The following is an 18,407-nucleotide window of genomic DNA, read 5'->3' as shown; positions in this document are numbered from 1 at the left end:
AAACACTGATCCAGCCGACCAATCAGAGCAGTGTGCTTTTCAAAAGGAGGGGCTTCATAGAGACAGGAAGTAAACAGAGCGTTACTGACAGACTGGGAAGAGAGGAGCTGCAACAATGGAGAATATGAGGAGAATAATCAACATTCAAGCAGGAAAACCTGTTCTAGTAGAGCCTGAAAACAACATCAAGAATATGAAAGGGCATATAGGTCCACTTTCAGGAATATGCATTGAATTATATATGTGTGTGTGTGTGTGTGTGTGTGTGTGTGTGTGTGTGTTCAGGGCGCGTCCTCCAGTCTAGTGGTGAAGTTTGCAGACACTGATAAGGAACGAACCCTGCGCAGGATGCATCAGATGGCGGGTCAGCTCGGCATCTTCAGTCCCATGACCATCCAGTTTGGAGCATACGGAGCGTACACACACGCTGTGAGTCTCACACACACAGATTACCAGCAATTTCTATGGCAGAAACAAGTTTCCACACTACACTGGATTAAAAACAACCTAATTTGGGTTGTTTTCAACCCAAGTGCTGGGTAAATATTGGACAGAACACAATGGGTTATATTTACCCTGCAAATTGGATTGTTTATTTAACCCAGCATACTGGGTTGATTCATTTTTACTATAGTACTAGCTTTTTTTCTCTCTCTCTTTTTTTTTTACTTCATACATTTACATTTACATTTATTCATTTAGCAGATGCTTTTATCCCAAGCAACTTACAAATGAGAACAATAGAAACAGTTAAACAACAATTACTGTTAAACAACAGTAGGACAACAATATAGAAAGTGCTATGACCCTTCTCAGTTTAATCTATTAAAGATTAATTAATCTATCATGTGTTAATTAACCACTGGGTTGTTACGTTTGATCCAGGAGCTTTGTTTCACAAAAACTACCCAAACACTGGCTTGTTACGCCTGACCCAGGAGCTTTGTTTCACAAAAACTACCCAAACAATGGGTTGTTACGCCTGACCCAGGAGCTTTGTTACACAAAAACTACCCAAACACTGGCTTGTTACGCCTGACCCAGGAGCTTTGTTAAAAAAAGAACCCCAAAAAAATTACCAAAAAAAAAAACCAAAAGGCTCAACCCAAGATTTGGTTAGAAAAAATAACCCAAGATTTTTCGAGTGCTAGATATTTGTAGTCTAAATCTCTGTGTTGTGTCTGTATGTGCAGCAGGTCATGCAGCAGCAGGCGGCGCTAATGGCAGCGTCTCAGGGCTCTTATCTGAACCCCATGACTGCCCTCGCCGCCGCTCAGATGCAGCAAATGGCAGCTTTCAATGTCAACGGCCTCGTGGCTGCGCCGATGACTCCGTCTTCAGGTATCAAACACACACACACACACACACACACACACACACACACTCAAATAAAGCTTTAATTAAAGTAGGCAGCAGGATCAATCGCTCTGCTCTCGCAGGAAACGGGTTTCATCAGTTTGGTTCTCGAGAGCAACAAGTGTTCGTCTCAGCCGTTAATCTCACTGTTGTTTGTCACACGAGGGTTTTTTGTTTTCATCTTTTTCAACTTCTTTCTATTGCATTCACGTATCCACACAGAAGCTCTTACAAAACCCACAGAGCTGACAGCATTTCAAAAAACATGTATCATTGATAAAGATCATCCCATAATACATTGAAAATTAGCTCAGTGAGCAAAAAATTATATTTCATCCCATATTGAAAAATATTGATCAATCTTATTATACCAAATATTTGTTTGTACTGGGTACTGTGGAGGTCGGTAATATTTTTTTAAAGAATAAAAAAAAAAATTACTTTTGAAAATTATTTTTTTTTAAATGTATTTTCCACAATTTAGTATTTTCTCTCAAACATGCTTTTTGATCTCATCCTGCATTTTTATTAGATTTTCTAATATCTTTATGTTAGGGATAATGTTCATCCAGCCGGTGGTTTTCTCAAAATAACCCTGACAGGACGAAGAGGGGTTGATCAGCCTGAAGGGGGTTATTCTGAGACAACCACCGGCTGGATGTACATTATCCCGCTTATTACACGCATACTTGCCATATAAGTAAATAATCAGACACGAAATATTGATCTGAGTTTAAATATTTTATTAGGTCTTTAAACGCAAGCTTCCGCTGTGAGAGCAGTTTCAGCCGCAAGATCAAACTAAACAGACATTTAAGAGGTCCGGTATACAGTCATAACACTTATTACACAGCATTTAACCACATAAGTAATTATTGGCATAAGAGTTATTGATTTAAGATTAAACTGTTTAATAAATAAATGCTGTTCTTTTGAACTTTCTATTCATCAAAGAATCCCGAAAAATCACGGTTTCCTCAAAAATCTGAAGCAGCACAACTGTTTTCAACACTGATAATAATCATAAATGTTTCTTGAGCATTAAATCATCATATTAGAGTGATTTCTGAAGGATCATGTGACACTGAAGACTGGAGTAATGATGCTGAACATTCAGCTTTGATCACAGGAATAAATTACACTTTACTATATATTCACATAGAAAACAGTTATTTTAAATTGCAAAAATATCTCACATTTTTTCTCTATTTTTGATAAAATAAATGCAGCCCAGAAGACACTTCTTTTTTTAAAACTAAAACAAAACAAAAATTGCACCAAGCCGAAACTTCTGACCAATAGTAATGCGGTTCCATCTTATTAGGATGCTGTCTCTGTAGTCCGTCAGTGGGTGTTGAAACAGAGTGAGTGTGTCTTTTGTAAATCACAGTCACTCAGTAAAACACCAGGTGTGATGGGAAATGATCCGTCTCAGTTTGAGGATGAACCCGGGAACACGGCCAATCTGATGCCTTTGACCAGAGAGTCCTTGACTGAAGAATACAGAAGTGAAGATTTGTGACGGATAATCCCAGACCCCCGTTTGACCCCCGTCTCTCTCTCTCACACACACACTCACACACACTCCTGATGTGTCTTTGACCGTCCAGCTACAAAAGCCCGCTGACACCTCAGACGAAGGGTCACGAGGAATTAATTAAAGCGCTTCCTCTCCCTCTCGTCTGTCAGTTTTCCCGCTTTGATAATCCGTGATGTGGACACACACTCTTGTTACCCGTCAGCTTTAATCTGCCACGACTGAAATGCCCTTGGAGAAAAGCCGAAAGAAGTTGAACGATCAGTGTCAGGAGGGCAGCGAAGAGACGCGTCTGTGACCGGAGACAAACACTTATTAATGCTTTGACTCGACCTCCTGCATCCAGTCAAACATTCATTTCTACAGCGCTTTATAACTTCATGAGACAAACTCAGCTGTACAGCGGACAATAGTGTGATTATTCAACTCAAGTTTTGTTCTCATCTGATCGTGTCAGTGTTGTCATGAGGTGAAACCCGACCAAACCATCTAATAAACTATGAGCCTGCACTGCTTTATAGCTGATTTATCTATTTCATAATTGATTAATTTTGCAATATAGACACAATTATTGGACTAAACTGAATCAACATTGAACTGACTCAAGTGAATAAGACGCTATTGTCTTCTGTAGAGCTGAATTGAACATTTATAGGGAACACTTTATTTGAATGGCCTTGTTAGACCAAATCGTAAGTACATTTAGTTAATTAATATTACTCAGAACTTAAATATATACTTACACTGTAACAATGACACCTTCAAATAAAGTGTAACCCTTTATTTTAAGGTGTCCGTGTTACAGTGTAATTATGCATTTAAGTTCTGAGTAATATTAATTAACTACATGTTCTTACTATAGGGTTATGGTTAGGGTTTGGTTTACGGTTAGTTGCATGTAATTATGCATAATAATTTATAGTTATTACTACAGTAACATCATGTAGCGTGTAACAAGGACACTGTAAAATAAATTACCAAATAAAGTGTAACCATAACTATATATTATACATAATTGCATGCAACTAACTCAAACCCTAATCCCTAATGTAGTTCAATAATCTTACTCAGTACTTAAATGTACTCTATATAAGGACACCTTAAAATAAAGTGTAACCCTTTTGTACATTATAGCTGAATTTAATGAGCTTTATACAGTTGTTGAATTGAACTGAATCAATATTGAACTGAATTGAGCTGAATAATGACACTATTGTATTTTTTAAAGCTGCTTTACTCCTGAAATTGAATTCTGTTTGCATTATTGATCATTAGTATCACTGTAAAGCTGCTTTCTTCACATTATTCATTTAAATTATTATTATTATTATTATTTAATCAGTTTATGCTTAAAACAAGAACAAATATCTGCCAACTTTGAATTAAGCTGATTGTTCTGACCACCGGCACATATTTTTAAGCATAAACAAGACTTAATTTGTTTTTCAAGTAAATGTGTCTTGATTTAAGAATGTTTAGATATTTGAGAAGAACATTATTTTTGTGGTGTTGAAACAATCTGTATTGTATAAAGCGCTAAATAAATGAAGGTGGCTTGTACTGTGCCAATCAAAGGCTTGTTAAGAGTGTGTGTGTGTGGTGTGTGCTCTTAGGCACCAGCACACCACCAGGCATCAGTGCCGGCGTGGTGCCCAGCATGGCAGCTTCCATCGGGGTCAACGGCTTCAGCGCCCTCCCTCACCAAACCAACGGACAGCCCTCCTCCGAAACCATCTACACCAACGGCATCCATCCGTACCCAGGTAACAACACACACATACCCAGGTAACAACACACACACCCAGGTAACAACACACACATACCCAGGTAACACCACACACTCGTACCCACCGCACACTCGTACCCAGTTAACAACACACACTCGTACCCAGGTAACACCACACACTCGTACCCATGTAACACCACACACTCGTACCCAGGTAACAACACACACATACCCAGGTAACACCACACACTCGTACCCAGTTAACAACACACACTCGTACCCAGGTAACACCACACACTCGTACCCAGGTAACACCACACACTCGTACCCAGGTAACAACACACACATACCCAGGTAACACCACACACTCGTACCCAGGTAACAACACACACATACCCAGGTAACACCACACACTCGTACCCAGTTAACAACACACACTCGTACCCAGGTAACACTACACACATACCCAGGTAACACCGCACACTCGTACCCAGGTAACACCACACACTCGTACCCAGGTAACAACACACACATACCCAGGTAACAACACACACTCGTACCCAGGTAACAACACACACATACCCAGGTAACAACACACACATACCCAGGTAACACCACACACTCGTACCCAGGTAACAACACACACATACCCAGGTAAAACCACACACTCGTACCCAGGTAACAACACACACATACCCAGGTAACACTACACACATACCCAGGTAACACCACACACTCGTACCAGGTAACAACACACACATACCCAGGTAACAACACACACATACCCAGGTAACACCACACACTTGTACCCAGGTAACAACACACACATACCCAGGTAACAACACACACTCGTACACAGGTAACAACACACACATACCCAGGTAACAACACACACATACCCAGGTAACACCACACACTCGTACCCAGGTAACACCACACACTCGTACCAGGTAACAACACACACATACCCAGGTAACAACACACACATACCCAGGTAACACCACACACACATTCCCAGGTAACAACACACACATACCCAGGTAACACCGCACACTCGTACCCATCGCACACTCATACCCAGTTAACACCGCACACTCGTACCCAAGTAACACCCAAGCGGCAACCTCCCTGTCTCTCTCTTGAAACTAACACGGAGGTGAATTAAACGGCAATTCATCGACTGGCCGCTTGAGGCTGGATGCAGAAGTGAGACAAATCTGTATCTCCCCCATGTTAAAATGCCCAACTTTACAGCAGAAAAAAACATGTTTAAAGCCTGGTGCAAAAAGTGGCTTTGGTCTATATAGCTTATTTTTCCCTTCATGACAACTGTGAGGGGGGTGAATTTTTTTATAACTCATCCGTTTAAATTATATTAAGCCTTAAAATTTCTGCATAATTAAGGGTGTCCACTTTAGAGTGACGGGTGGATTCCCGCTGCTGTGGTCATTAGTCATCATTAGCCGTTTGTCTGCTGTTTGTTAGCCGTCACGTTACCTCAGCTCATTGTCTGATTGTAAAAATAAATCAATTCGGGAGTGACGCGGCACCAAGATGGCGACGGTCGACCACGCCCACTTTAGGCTTCAAAAACGGTCTTCAGAAACCTACGGGTGACGTCACGGACACTAGTCCATATTTTTCCACCACACACTCGTACCCAGGTAACACCGCACACTCATACCCAGGTAACACCGCACACTCATACCCAGGTAACACCGCATACTCGGACCCAGGTAACACCACACACTCGTACCCATGTAACACCACACACTCATACCCAGGTAACACCGCACACTCGTACCCAGGTAACACCGCACACTCGTACCCAGGTAACACCTCACACTCATACCCAGGTAACACCTCACACTCATACCCAGGTAACACCGCACACTCGTACCCAGGTAACACCACACACTCGTACTCAGGTAACACCGCACACTCGTACCCAGGTAACACCGCACACTCATACCCAGGTAACACCGCACACTCGTACCCAGGTAACACCGCACACTCGTACCCAGGTAACACCGCACACTCATACCCAGGTAACACCGCACACTCATACCCAGGTAACACCGCACACTCGGACCCAGGTAACACCGCACACTCGTACCCAGGTAACACCACACACTCATACCCAGGTAACACCACACACTCATACCCAGGTAACACCGCACACTCGTACCCAGACACTCATACCCAGGTAACACCACACACTCGTACCCAGGTAACACCGCACACTCATACCCAGGTAACACCACACACTCATACCCAGGTAACACCACACACTCATACCCAGGTAACACCGCACACTCGTACCCAGACACTCATACCCAGGTAACACCACACACTCGTACCCAGGTAACACCACACACTCGTACCCAGGTAACACCGCACACTCGTACCCAGGTAACACCGCACACTCATACCCAGGTAACACCACACACTCGTACCCAGGTAACACCGCACACTCGTACCCAGGTAACACCGCACACTCGTACCCAGGTAACACCGCACACACATACCCAGGTAACACCACACACTCGTACCCAGGTAACAACGCACACTCGTACCCAGGTAACACCGCACACTCGTACCCAGACACTCATACCCAGGTAACACCGCACACTCGGACACAGGTAACACCACACACTCATACCCAGGTAACACCACACACTCATACCCAGGTAACACCGCACACTCGTACCTAGACACTCATACCCAGGTAACACCACACACTCGTACCCAGGTAACACCACACACTCGTACCCAGGTAACACCGCACACTCGTACCCAGGTAACACCGCACACTCGTACCCAGGTATCACCTCACACTCATACCCAGGTAACACCACACACTCATACCCAGGTAACACCACACACTCGTACCCAGGTAACACCGCACACTCGTACCCAGGTAACAACACACTCGTACCCAGGTAACACCACACACTCGTACCCAGGTAACACCGCACACTCGTACCCAGGTAACACCGCACACTCGTACCCAGGTAACACCGCACACTCGTACCCAGGTAACAACACACTCGTACCCAGGTAACACCACACACTCATACCCAGGTAACACCTCACACTCATACCCAGGTAACACCACACACTCATACCCAGGTAACACCGCAAACCCGTACCCAGGTAACACCGCACACTCGTACCCAGGTAACAACACACTCGTACCCAGGTAACACCGCACACTCGTACCCGGGTAACAACACACACATACCCAGGTAACACCACACACTCGTACCCAGGTAACACCGCACACTCGTACCCAGGTAACACCACACACTCGTACCCAGGTAACAACACACACTCGTACCCAGGTAACACCGCACACTCGTACCCAGGTAACACCACACACTCGTACCCAGGTAACACCTCACACTCATACCCAGGTAACACCACACACTCATACCCAGGTAACACCGCAAACCCGTACCCAGGTAACACCGCACACTCGTACCCAGGTAACAACACACTCGTACCCAGGTAACACCGCACACTCGTACCCGGGTAACAACACACACATACCCAGGTAACACCACACACTCGTACCCAGGTAACAACACACACTCGTACCCAGGTAACACCGCACACTCGTACCCAGGTAACACCGCACACTCGTACTCAGGTAACACCACACACTCGTACCCAGGTAACACCACACACTCATACCCAGGTAACACCGCACACTCGTACTCAGGTAACACCACACACTCGTACCCAGGTAACACCGCACACTCATACCCAGGTAACACCGCACACTCGTACCCAGGTAACACCACACACTCGTACCCAGGTAACACCACACACTCATACCCAGGTAACACCGCACACTCGTACCCAGGTAACAACACACACTCGTACCCAGGTAACACCGCACACTCGTACCCAGGTAACACCGCACACTCGTACCCAGGTAACACCGCACACTCATACCCAGGTAACACCGCACACTCGTACCCAGGTAACACCACACACTCGTACCCAGGTAACACCACACACTCATACCCAGGTAACACCGCACACTCGTACCCAGGTAACAACACACACTCGTACCCAGGTAACACCGCACACTCGTACCCAGGTAACACCGCACACTCGTACCCAGGTAACACCGCACACTCATACCCAGGTAACACCGCACACTCGTACCCAGGTAACACCACACACTCGTACCCAGGTAACACCGCACACTCGTACCCAGGTAACAACACACACTCGTACCCAGGTAACACCACACACTCGTACCCAGGTAACACCGCACACTCATACCCAGGTAACACCGCACACTCGTACCCAGGTAACACCGCACACACATACCCAGGTAACACCACACACTCGTACCCAGGTAACAACGCACACTCGTACCCAGGTAACACCGCACACTCGTACCCAGGTAACACCGCACACTCGGACACAGGTAACACCACACACTCATACCCAGGTAACACCACACACTCATACCCAGGTAACACCGCACACTCGTACCTAGACACTCATACCCAGGTAACACCACACACTCGTACCCAGGTAACACCACACACTCGTACCCAGGTAACACCGCACACTCGTACCCAGGTAACACCGCACACTCGTACCCAGGTATCACCTCACACTCATACCCAGGTAACACCACACACTCATACCCAGGTAACACCACACACTCGTACCCAGGTAACACCGCACACTCGTACCCAGGTAACAACACACTCGTACCCAGGTAACACCACACACTCGTACCCAGGTAACACCGCACACTCGTACCCAGGTAACACCGCACACTCGTACCCAGGTAACACCGCACACTCGTACCCAGGTAACAACACACTCGTACCCAGGTAACACCACACACTCATACCCAGGTAACACCTCACACTCATACCCAGGTAACACCACACACTCATACCCAGGTAACACCGCAAACCCGTACCCAGGTAACACCGCACACTCGTACCCAGGTAACAACACACTCGTACCCAGGTAACACCGCACACTCGTACCCGGGTAACAACACACACATACCCAGGTAACACCACACACTCGTACCCAGGTAACACCGCACACTCGTACCCAGGTAACACCACACACTCGTACCCAGGTAACAACACACACTCGTACCCAGGTAACACCGCACACTCGTACCCAGGTAACACCACACACTCGTACCCAGGTAACACCTCACACTCATACCCAGGTAACACCACACACTCATACCCAGGTAACACCGCAAACCCGTACCCAGGTAACACCGCACACTCGTACCCAGGTAACAACACACTCGTACCCAGGTAACACCGCACACTCGTACCCGGGTAACAACACACACATACCCAGGTAACACCACACACTCGTACCCAGGTAACAACACACACTCGTACCCAGGTAACACCGCACACTCGTACCCAGGTAACACCGCACACTCGTACTCAGGTAACACCACACACTCGTACCCAGGTAACACCACACACTCATACCCAGGTAACACCGCACACTCGTACTCAGGTAACACCACACACTCGTACCCAGGTAACACCGCACACTCATACCCAGGTAACACCGCACACTCGTACCCAGGTAACACCACACACTCGTACCCAGGTAACACCACACACTCATACCCAGGTAACACCGCACACTCGTACCCAGGTAACAACACACACTCGTACCCAGGTAACACCGCACACTCGTACCCAGGTAACACCGCACACTCGTACCCAGGTAACACCGCACACTCATACCCAGGTAACACCGCACACTCGTACCCAGGTAACACCACACACTCGTACCCAGGTAACACCGCACACTCGTACCCAGGTAACAACACACACTCGTACCCAGGTAACACCACACACTCGTACCCAGGTAACACCGCACACTCATACCCAGGTAACACCGCACACTCGTACCCAGGTAACACCGCACACACATACCCAGGTAACACCACACACTCGTACCCAGGTAACAACGCACACTCGTACCCAGGTAACACCGCACACTCGTACCCAGGTAACACCGCACACTCGTACTCAGGTAACACCACACACTCGTACTCAGGTAACACCACACACTCGTACCCAGGTAACACCACACACTCATACCCAAGTAACACCGCACACTCGTACCCAGGTAACACCGCACACTCGTACCCAGGTAACACCGCACAACACCTCACACTCGTACCCAGGTAACACCGCACACTCGTACCCAGGTAACACCACACACTCATACCCAGGTAACACCACACACTCGTACCCAGGTAACACCGCACAACACCGCACACTCGTACCCAGGTAACACCGCACAATACCGCACACTCGTACCCAGACAACACCGCACACTCGTACCCAGGTAACACCGCACAATACCGCACACTCGTACCCAGACAACACCGCACACTCGTACCCAGGTAACACCGCACAATACCGCACACTCGTACCCAGACAACACCGCACACTCGTACCCAGGTAGTTATTCTTATTTTTAACGTAGTTATTATTAGTTATAGCAGTAAACACGTAGTTATTTTTAGTTATTAATAAACTAAAAATAAATAAATAAATTATATTTAGTTTAATAAATTATTATTATTATTATTATTATACTAAGGTTAAATAAATTATATTTATATTTTAAAAAGTAAATAAGAAATTTGAGTAATTTTATTTAGAAAATGAATTCAGGAAAATTTAATATTATATGATGATATATATAATGGCTGTGTCTGTGTTTTTGCGTCTGTGTGTGTGTGTGTGTGTGTGTGTGTGTGTGTGTGTGTCTGTGTGTGTGTGTGTGTGTGTGTGTTTCTACAGCACAAAGCCCGACGGTTACAGACCCTCTCCAGCAGGCCTATGCCGGTGTGCAACACTATGCAGGTGATTCTCTGTCCTTTATGTCTGTCCGTCTTTCTATGAAGCGCTGATAACATCACACACACACACACACACTGGATCAGTCCTCATATGACTGCTGAAACACTCTGCATTATGTTAGCCTGAACTTTCCAAACAATCGTCTGCTACATTGTCATCATGTGACCTCGTTACGTTGCATGTTCTGTAGTTTCCAGGTTCATAGAAATAAATGTGGTTATTTAGCATTTTTATTCAGTTTGGCTGATCAAATAATGTGTCACTTATGTTTCATCTGTCACACTGGCAGTGCATTGCATTGTGGGATGCAGATAATAATCTTACAGCAAACATCAGTGTGTGAATTTAACCCTCTGTCAATACAGACTGAGTTGATTGAGTGTGTGGATGGTGAAGCAGAGTAAAGATGAGTGTGATGAGCTTTATTCATGTATTCAGTGTTAAATCAGGAATTGTCTCTCTCGCTCTCGGTTACAGCAGCCTATCCTGCCGCGTACGCGCCGATTAGCCAAGCGTTTCCCCAGCAACCAGCCATCATCCCCCAGCAACAGCGGGAAGGTGAGTGAGACTCCGCCCACTCCTGATAAAAGCTCGTAATTGCTCTGAGAGATGGGTGGAAAATTCATAATAAATAATGAAAATGAATGAGGACAGAAATCATCAGAGCTTCATCTAAAATACGAATGATACGTATATGTGGCCTGGAACGGTGGAAGCCAGAATGAAGATTAGATTTAGCATGTTTTGATATTTTCTGCCACTATAACATTTCTGTTGTCTTAGACCTTAATTAATGAGTTTGTCATTAAAGATTAATTACAGTTTTAGTTTACGGGTTCATTCTGACTGAAAGTCTGTTTGTGTTTTTGTGTCGAGGAAAGTTCCTCATTGTACTTTCTGTAAATGTTGCGGCGCTCTCTTGGGAAAAGCGCTCAATTAAATTGTGTCCCAGAAATTAATTTGAAGTTGCTCACAGTCATGGTAATGAGTTATGAAGGAGTATTTAATTTTATTGTTGTTTGCTGAAGTTGATCCTTAAACTAAACTAAACTGCTGAGTCGATCTTTACGGGACAGACGACAGAAGCCAGCCGAACTCCGCAGATACACACCAAAGTCTGTTTCCTAACTGTGTTTTATTTTACGTTTTGTCTTTTGTTTTAATTGATTAAAACAAATAAAATTATTGATTTGATTTTAATATAAATTGTATTATTTTTATGTTTTGTCTTTTGTTTATTTTATGTGATTTTAGTGTATTTTAATTAGTTTTTGTTTTTTCTTTGATTTTAATATAATTTTTTCTTTGATTATTTAATTTTATGTTTGGCTTTTTTAATCGATTTGATTAATATTAATTTGTTTATTTTATTATAACTTTATTTTTGTCTTTTGTTTTAATTGATTTGATTTTAATATATTTTATTTTATTTTGTCTTGTTTTACTTTTATTAGTTTTTTTCATATGATATCTTTTTTTCATTTTATGTTTTGTCTTTTGTTTCATCTTCTGTGATTTTAATATATTTTAATTTGTTTTGTGTTTTTATATTTGATTTTACTATTATTTTCATTTTATTGTTTTTATTTTATTTTAACATATTTTAATTTGTTTTGTCTCGTTTTAATTGATTTGATTTTAATATGAATTCATTAATTTTATTGAAACTTTATATTTTGTCTTGTTTTATTTTATTTGATTTAAAAAAAATTGTATCATTTAATTTTATGTTTCGTCTGTTGATTTATTTGATTTTAATATTATTCTTTAGTTAGTTTTGTGTGTTGTCTTTTGTTATATTTGATTTGATTTTTTTATATATTTTATTTTACATTTTGTCTTTTATTTGATTATAATTTTAATATTAAAATGGATATTTTACTTTAGTTCTGTGTGGTCTTTTATGTTGTCGTTTTCCTCTTTTAATTGAACACAAATCTCTCATCTTCGTCGTGGCGTTAAAGCGAGAGCACACAGTCAGATCCCGACGAGCGCCAGGAGACACTGAGGAATTATTTATGTTTATACTATTTCCCCAAACGCTGCGACACCTTGGAAGTGTCTGGATGACTTCAAATCCCATATCAATGTTTAATCAAATCTCCGTTTAACAACGTCTGAATCCTTTACAAGATCACAGGCTGAAAACAGGCAACAGATCGATTTACTCGCGCAGATCCTCCTTTGAATATGCATCTGCATGCGCGCCGCTCGGCCTTCTGGGTACGGGTGTGTGTGAAATCTCATTTGCGTGACGTTATGTCTCTGTGCTTGCAGGACCGGAGGGCTGTAACCTGTTTATTTACCACCTGCCGCAGGAGTTCGGGGACGCGGAGCTCATGCAGATGTTCCTGCCCTTCGGCAACGTCATTTCTGCCAAAGTCTTCGTGGATCGGGCCACCAATCAGAGCAAGTGTTTCGGTGAGTTCCCACAATGCTCTAGCCCAGGAGCTTCATTCCAGGGCCGGATTATTCAGTCGAAAAGTTGAGGTGGGCCGGTGGGTTCAGCTTATTTATTGAAACATGATATGTTAACTATTGAAACATAGTATCAATAAATTAGCTAAAGTAAACCTAAAAAAAAATAAGCTTAAGTAAACCTAAAAATATATATATATATATTGTATTTACTTGGAAACGTGGTACCCAACAATACGCAGATTTACAAGACCATAATAAATAACTCATCTAAAGCTGTGTACAATTTTCCTTGGAACAAATATATGAATTATACGAGTTCATAGCTATTGGTAAGAATTATAAATACTGAATGAAATATATATATATATATATATATATATATATATATATATATATATATATATATATATATATAATGTTTAAGTTTAAGCACTAAATATTTTTTTTAAATATATAAATAAAACTAAAACTGAGCTAAAATAAAACTGTTAAAAACATTTTTGTTTATTGAAATAAAGCTGAAAAAATAAATATAAATATTGTTACTAACTGGAAATAAATAAAAACTAAAACTACTAAAATATTTTTAATTGGAATAAAACAAAATTGAAGCACTAAAATTACTAACAGTAAAAAAAAAATTTAAATCTAAAATAAAACTATTAAAAACTTTTTTTGTTAATTGAAATAAAGCTAAAAAAAATTAAATCTTAGTTAAAGAACTTAGAAAATAAATAAATAAATAAAAATATAAAAAGTTCTTCAACTGATATTTATATTGCATTTTTTCAGCTTTATTTAAATGAACACAAATGTTTTGAATAGTTTTATGTTTAATAACGAAAATAACCCTTGCCCACATGATGATCAGCCTTACCCAGAATGCCCCTGTGCTCTGCAGGACTGTATCTGGCAGCTGCATGTAAAAGCGTGAAGTGCTTCACGCTCGCATCATTATATTTCTCATAATGCGTCTTCCTGCCTTTAGCTCTCTCTCTCTCTGCATCTTTACATTTAAAGTTTATTTCCATCTCTATTCATCCAGATCTGCGCAGTGAAATTAGACAGAATCTGCTCAGGAAGGAAATCAGCAACACTTTCTCCCTCATTACTTCATCATGTCAGAGGAACGTGCTGGAATTAGAAATCCGTGTGCATTTATCATTCGTGACGGGCTAAACGTGTGTGTGTGTTTATCTGTGTGTGTGATTTCTGAAGCGTCATCATGTTTCAGTGATTTATTGTTTTCTGTACAGTATTGGTGGAGCTGACAGACTTTGCTGCTTTATGAATATAGTTATTCTGTCATATATTCTCTCACTGAACTCTCTAGCGCCACCACAAGTACAAAAGTTTCACGTTTTAGTTTGACTTTTGTGTCTTGAACTGAATGGCTTAGAAACACTGTTTTGTTTGTTTTATTATTTAGATTTTTTATTCTATTTTATTTTCCACTCAAACATACTTTTTGATCTTATTTTATCATGTCTAGTCATGCAATAATATCAGGTTTTCCCAAAAGGACCCAAATTGTCCCCTCCATTCCTTTTATTATTTTTATTTTTGTTTTTACAACCCATTATTTAATTCTATTTTGTTTTATAAAAAATAAAAAATAAAAATATTTTATTTTCAAAAGTCTTGTTATTTTCAAAATACTTATATTCAAAGTCTCCCCTCCATTCCTTTTATTATTTTTATTTTATACAGTTTTTACAACCCATTATTTAATTCTATTTTATTTTATAAAAAAAAAATCTTTTATTTCATCATTATTTTATACATTTTCCTGCAATAATATCAGGTTTTCCCTAAAGGACCCAAATTCTCCCCTCCATTCTTATTTTTTATTATTATTAGTTTTATATTATTATTGTTTTCACTCACAATCTTTTTGATCTCGTCCTACAGCTTTTATTAGATTTTTCACCAATATTATTATTGTCATTTAAAGCCTTTTGATGCACCAAATTGTTAGAAACAAACTCTGTGAATTTGACAAGGATGCCAAAGAGGAAGTGAGGACTTAGTGAGATGAACATATTTAAAAAAAAAAAAGAAATGAATACTTCTATTCATCAGGGATGCATTAAATTGATTAAGAGTGACAGTTAAGACATTTATAATGTTACAAAAGATTATTTTTCTAATAAATGCTGTTCTTTTGAACTTTCTATTCATCAAATAATCCTGAAAAATCACAGTTTCCACAAAAATACGAACTGTTTTCAACATTGATAATAATCATAAATGTTTGTTGATCATCAAATCATCATATTAGAGTGATTTCTGAAGGATCATGTGACACTGAAGACTGGAGTAATGATGCTGAAAATACAGCTTTGATCACAGGATATAAATTACACTTTACTGTATATTCACATAGAAAACACTTATTTTAAATTGTAATAATATTTCAGTTTTTTACTGTATTTTGATCAAATAAATGCAGCCTTGGAGAGCAGAAGAGACTTAATTTGAATGGAAGTCTAGATTTTCAAAATAATGAATAATGTCATTAATTTTTTCTCTTGTTTTCAGACAGAGAGAGAGAGAGAGACAGTGACAGAGAGAGGGAGAGAGAGAGACAGAGAGAGAGAGAGGTTTATGACGAATGACAGCTGGTCTCTCTCTCTCTTATCTCGTCTCTGTCTGACAAAAGCAGGTTCTGTCCGGGCAAGTTCACTCGGAGCCGCAGCATGTCGATGAACTGGTCCAGCAGGAGTAAAATCTGTGACACGACTCAAACTTTAGACATGTACACTAGTGCTCTCACACACACACAGCCTCTGCTTGGCTGTAATCACAGCTGTGTAAGTCGAGCTTCACTGTGACTGTCACTCACACTGTGAGTTAGTGATGTAAACTCATCAAGCCCCAGATGGAGTCTGGACTGACGTTATAGATGCTCACAGGAACTGTAATGTAGACACATGCTTGAAATCACAGTGAGGACATTAACCTCGGCTTCGTCGGTGATGGGAGTGAGTGATGATTGTTGTTTGCCGAGCAGAAACTCAAGATTTCCAGAAGAAATCTTTTTCACCACAGACCAACAGTGCAGAAACACCCATCACAGTTTTTGATTTTGTTTTATTTTCCATGATTTATTTTATTTTGTTTTATTTTATTTCTTCATTATATTATGATGATTGTCGTTGATCCTCACTTCCTGTCATGTCATTTTGCAGTTTGCAGGTAAATGCAACTTGATTTTATTTTGAATTTAGATATTTGTACTAGAAAATAAAATAAAATAATGTTGAGGAAGAACGTCACCTTTTGCAGTGCTAAAGTTTTTGTTTTATTTTTCCTTTATTTTATTTTATTTTATTTTATTTATTGTTCTTATTATTTTATTTAATTTTTCCATTTTATTTAATTTTCCATTATTTATTTTTTCCTTTTATTTCATTTTTTATTTCATCTTATTACTTTAATTTTATTACTTTGGTTTTTTTTTTTTCATTATATAATTTTTTTCATTCATTAATGAATTCATTATTTTTAATCCACAAGACCTAATAGCACAAACACTGCATCACAAATCTAGACAGATCTTGTGAGAAGAAGCTGCACATCAACAAGAGATTAACACAAATATAGATCAGGTAAAATATTTATTAATAACACTGTGCAACGTATAAATATGGAAGACACTAATTTGCATAACACAATCTGCTTGCGTATGCACAATAGCTCTCAACAGACAAGAAGAAATACTTTATTCAAAAGAGATTAGTGAGGATTAAAAAAAGTTTAGGAATAATTCATGGTATTGTTCTTCATTATTCCTCTAGGATTCCTCAAGTGTGTGTGTGTGTGTGTGTGTGTGTGTGTGTGTGTCTCAGGTTTCGTCAGCTTTGATAACCCGTCCAGCGCTCAGGCGGCCATTCAGGCCATGAACGGTTTCCAGATCGGCATGAAGAGACTCAAAGTTCAGCTGAAGCGGCCGAAAGACGCCAACCGCCCGTATTGACCCTCGCATGATCATCACAGGTCAGTTCTGTTCAGTCTCATGGAGATCTGAGAATCTAAACATCAGGAGTGTGTTTCCCGTAACTCGTAACTCGCTGCTTCACTATCATAATGAAGAAATCAACTATAGTCTCGACTGTTTCCTGAAACCGTATTGTCGAAAATTGGTTGTTCAGCCGCACTGGTTAATGACGTCACGCAGGTGTTGGAGTAATAACTACTGTTATTATCAAATTAATGCGAAATGTTTTACTATAAATTACAGACATTCATCTCAGGAATATTTCTCATTTTCTCAGTTATTTTGCTTTATTTCCAGATTCGCTCATTGACTCGTTCTTACACACTAGAGCTCGTTCACACACGCGCACTCTTCAGAAACTACACTTCAAATCTCTTGACAAACTAAAAGACGTAAATGACATTTGTATGTGTTCTAGATAAAACAGATTGTCCTGAATGTCCGCTTGATTATTTGACTCAAGATCAGGATTTA

At 40.9% G+C, this 18,407-nt stretch overlaps 1 protein-coding gene across 6 annotated transcripts in view; it reads left to right on the top strand.

Moving 5' to 3' along the window:
• The window catches only part of celf6 (CUGBP Elav-like family member 6), a gene marked incomplete at its 3' end in the record, with an annotated part of 154,452 nt that extends 136,540 nt beyond the window's left edge, over window positions 1-17,912 (top strand). Inside the window, exons 6-12 of one of the 6 annotated variants that reach the window (XM_081371947.1) lie at window positions 286-429; window positions 1,197-1,341; window positions 4,507-4,656; window positions 11,453-11,515; window positions 11,990-12,070; window positions 13,790-13,873; window positions 17,785-17,912. In XM_081371947.1, the coding sequence (XP_081228073.1) occupies window positions 286-429; window positions 1,197-1,341; window positions 4,507-4,656; window positions 11,453-11,515; window positions 11,990-12,070; window positions 13,790-13,873; window positions 17,785-17,912 (795 nt within the window). Of the gene's footprint in view, window positions 1-285; window positions 430-1,193; window positions 1,342-4,506; window positions 4,657-11,452; window positions 11,516-11,989; window positions 12,071-13,789; window positions 13,934-17,784 lie in introns of all 6 variants that reach the window. The other 5 variants (XM_081371945.1, XM_081371946.1, XM_081371944.1 and 2 more) reach the window with 5 other exon arrangements.
• Window positions 17,913-18,407: the final 495 nt, after the last annotated feature.

The sequence above is a fragment of the Scardinius erythrophthalmus genome (assembly GCF_964197995.2).
Source record: "Scardinius erythrophthalmus genome assembly, chromosome: 8".
NCBI classification, from domain to species: Eukaryota; Metazoa; Chordata; class Actinopteri; order Cypriniformes; family Leuciscidae; genus Scardinius; species Scardinius erythrophthalmus.
Note: the sequence above shows the minus strand (reverse complement) of the source record. Positions and strands in the feature narration are given on the sequence as shown.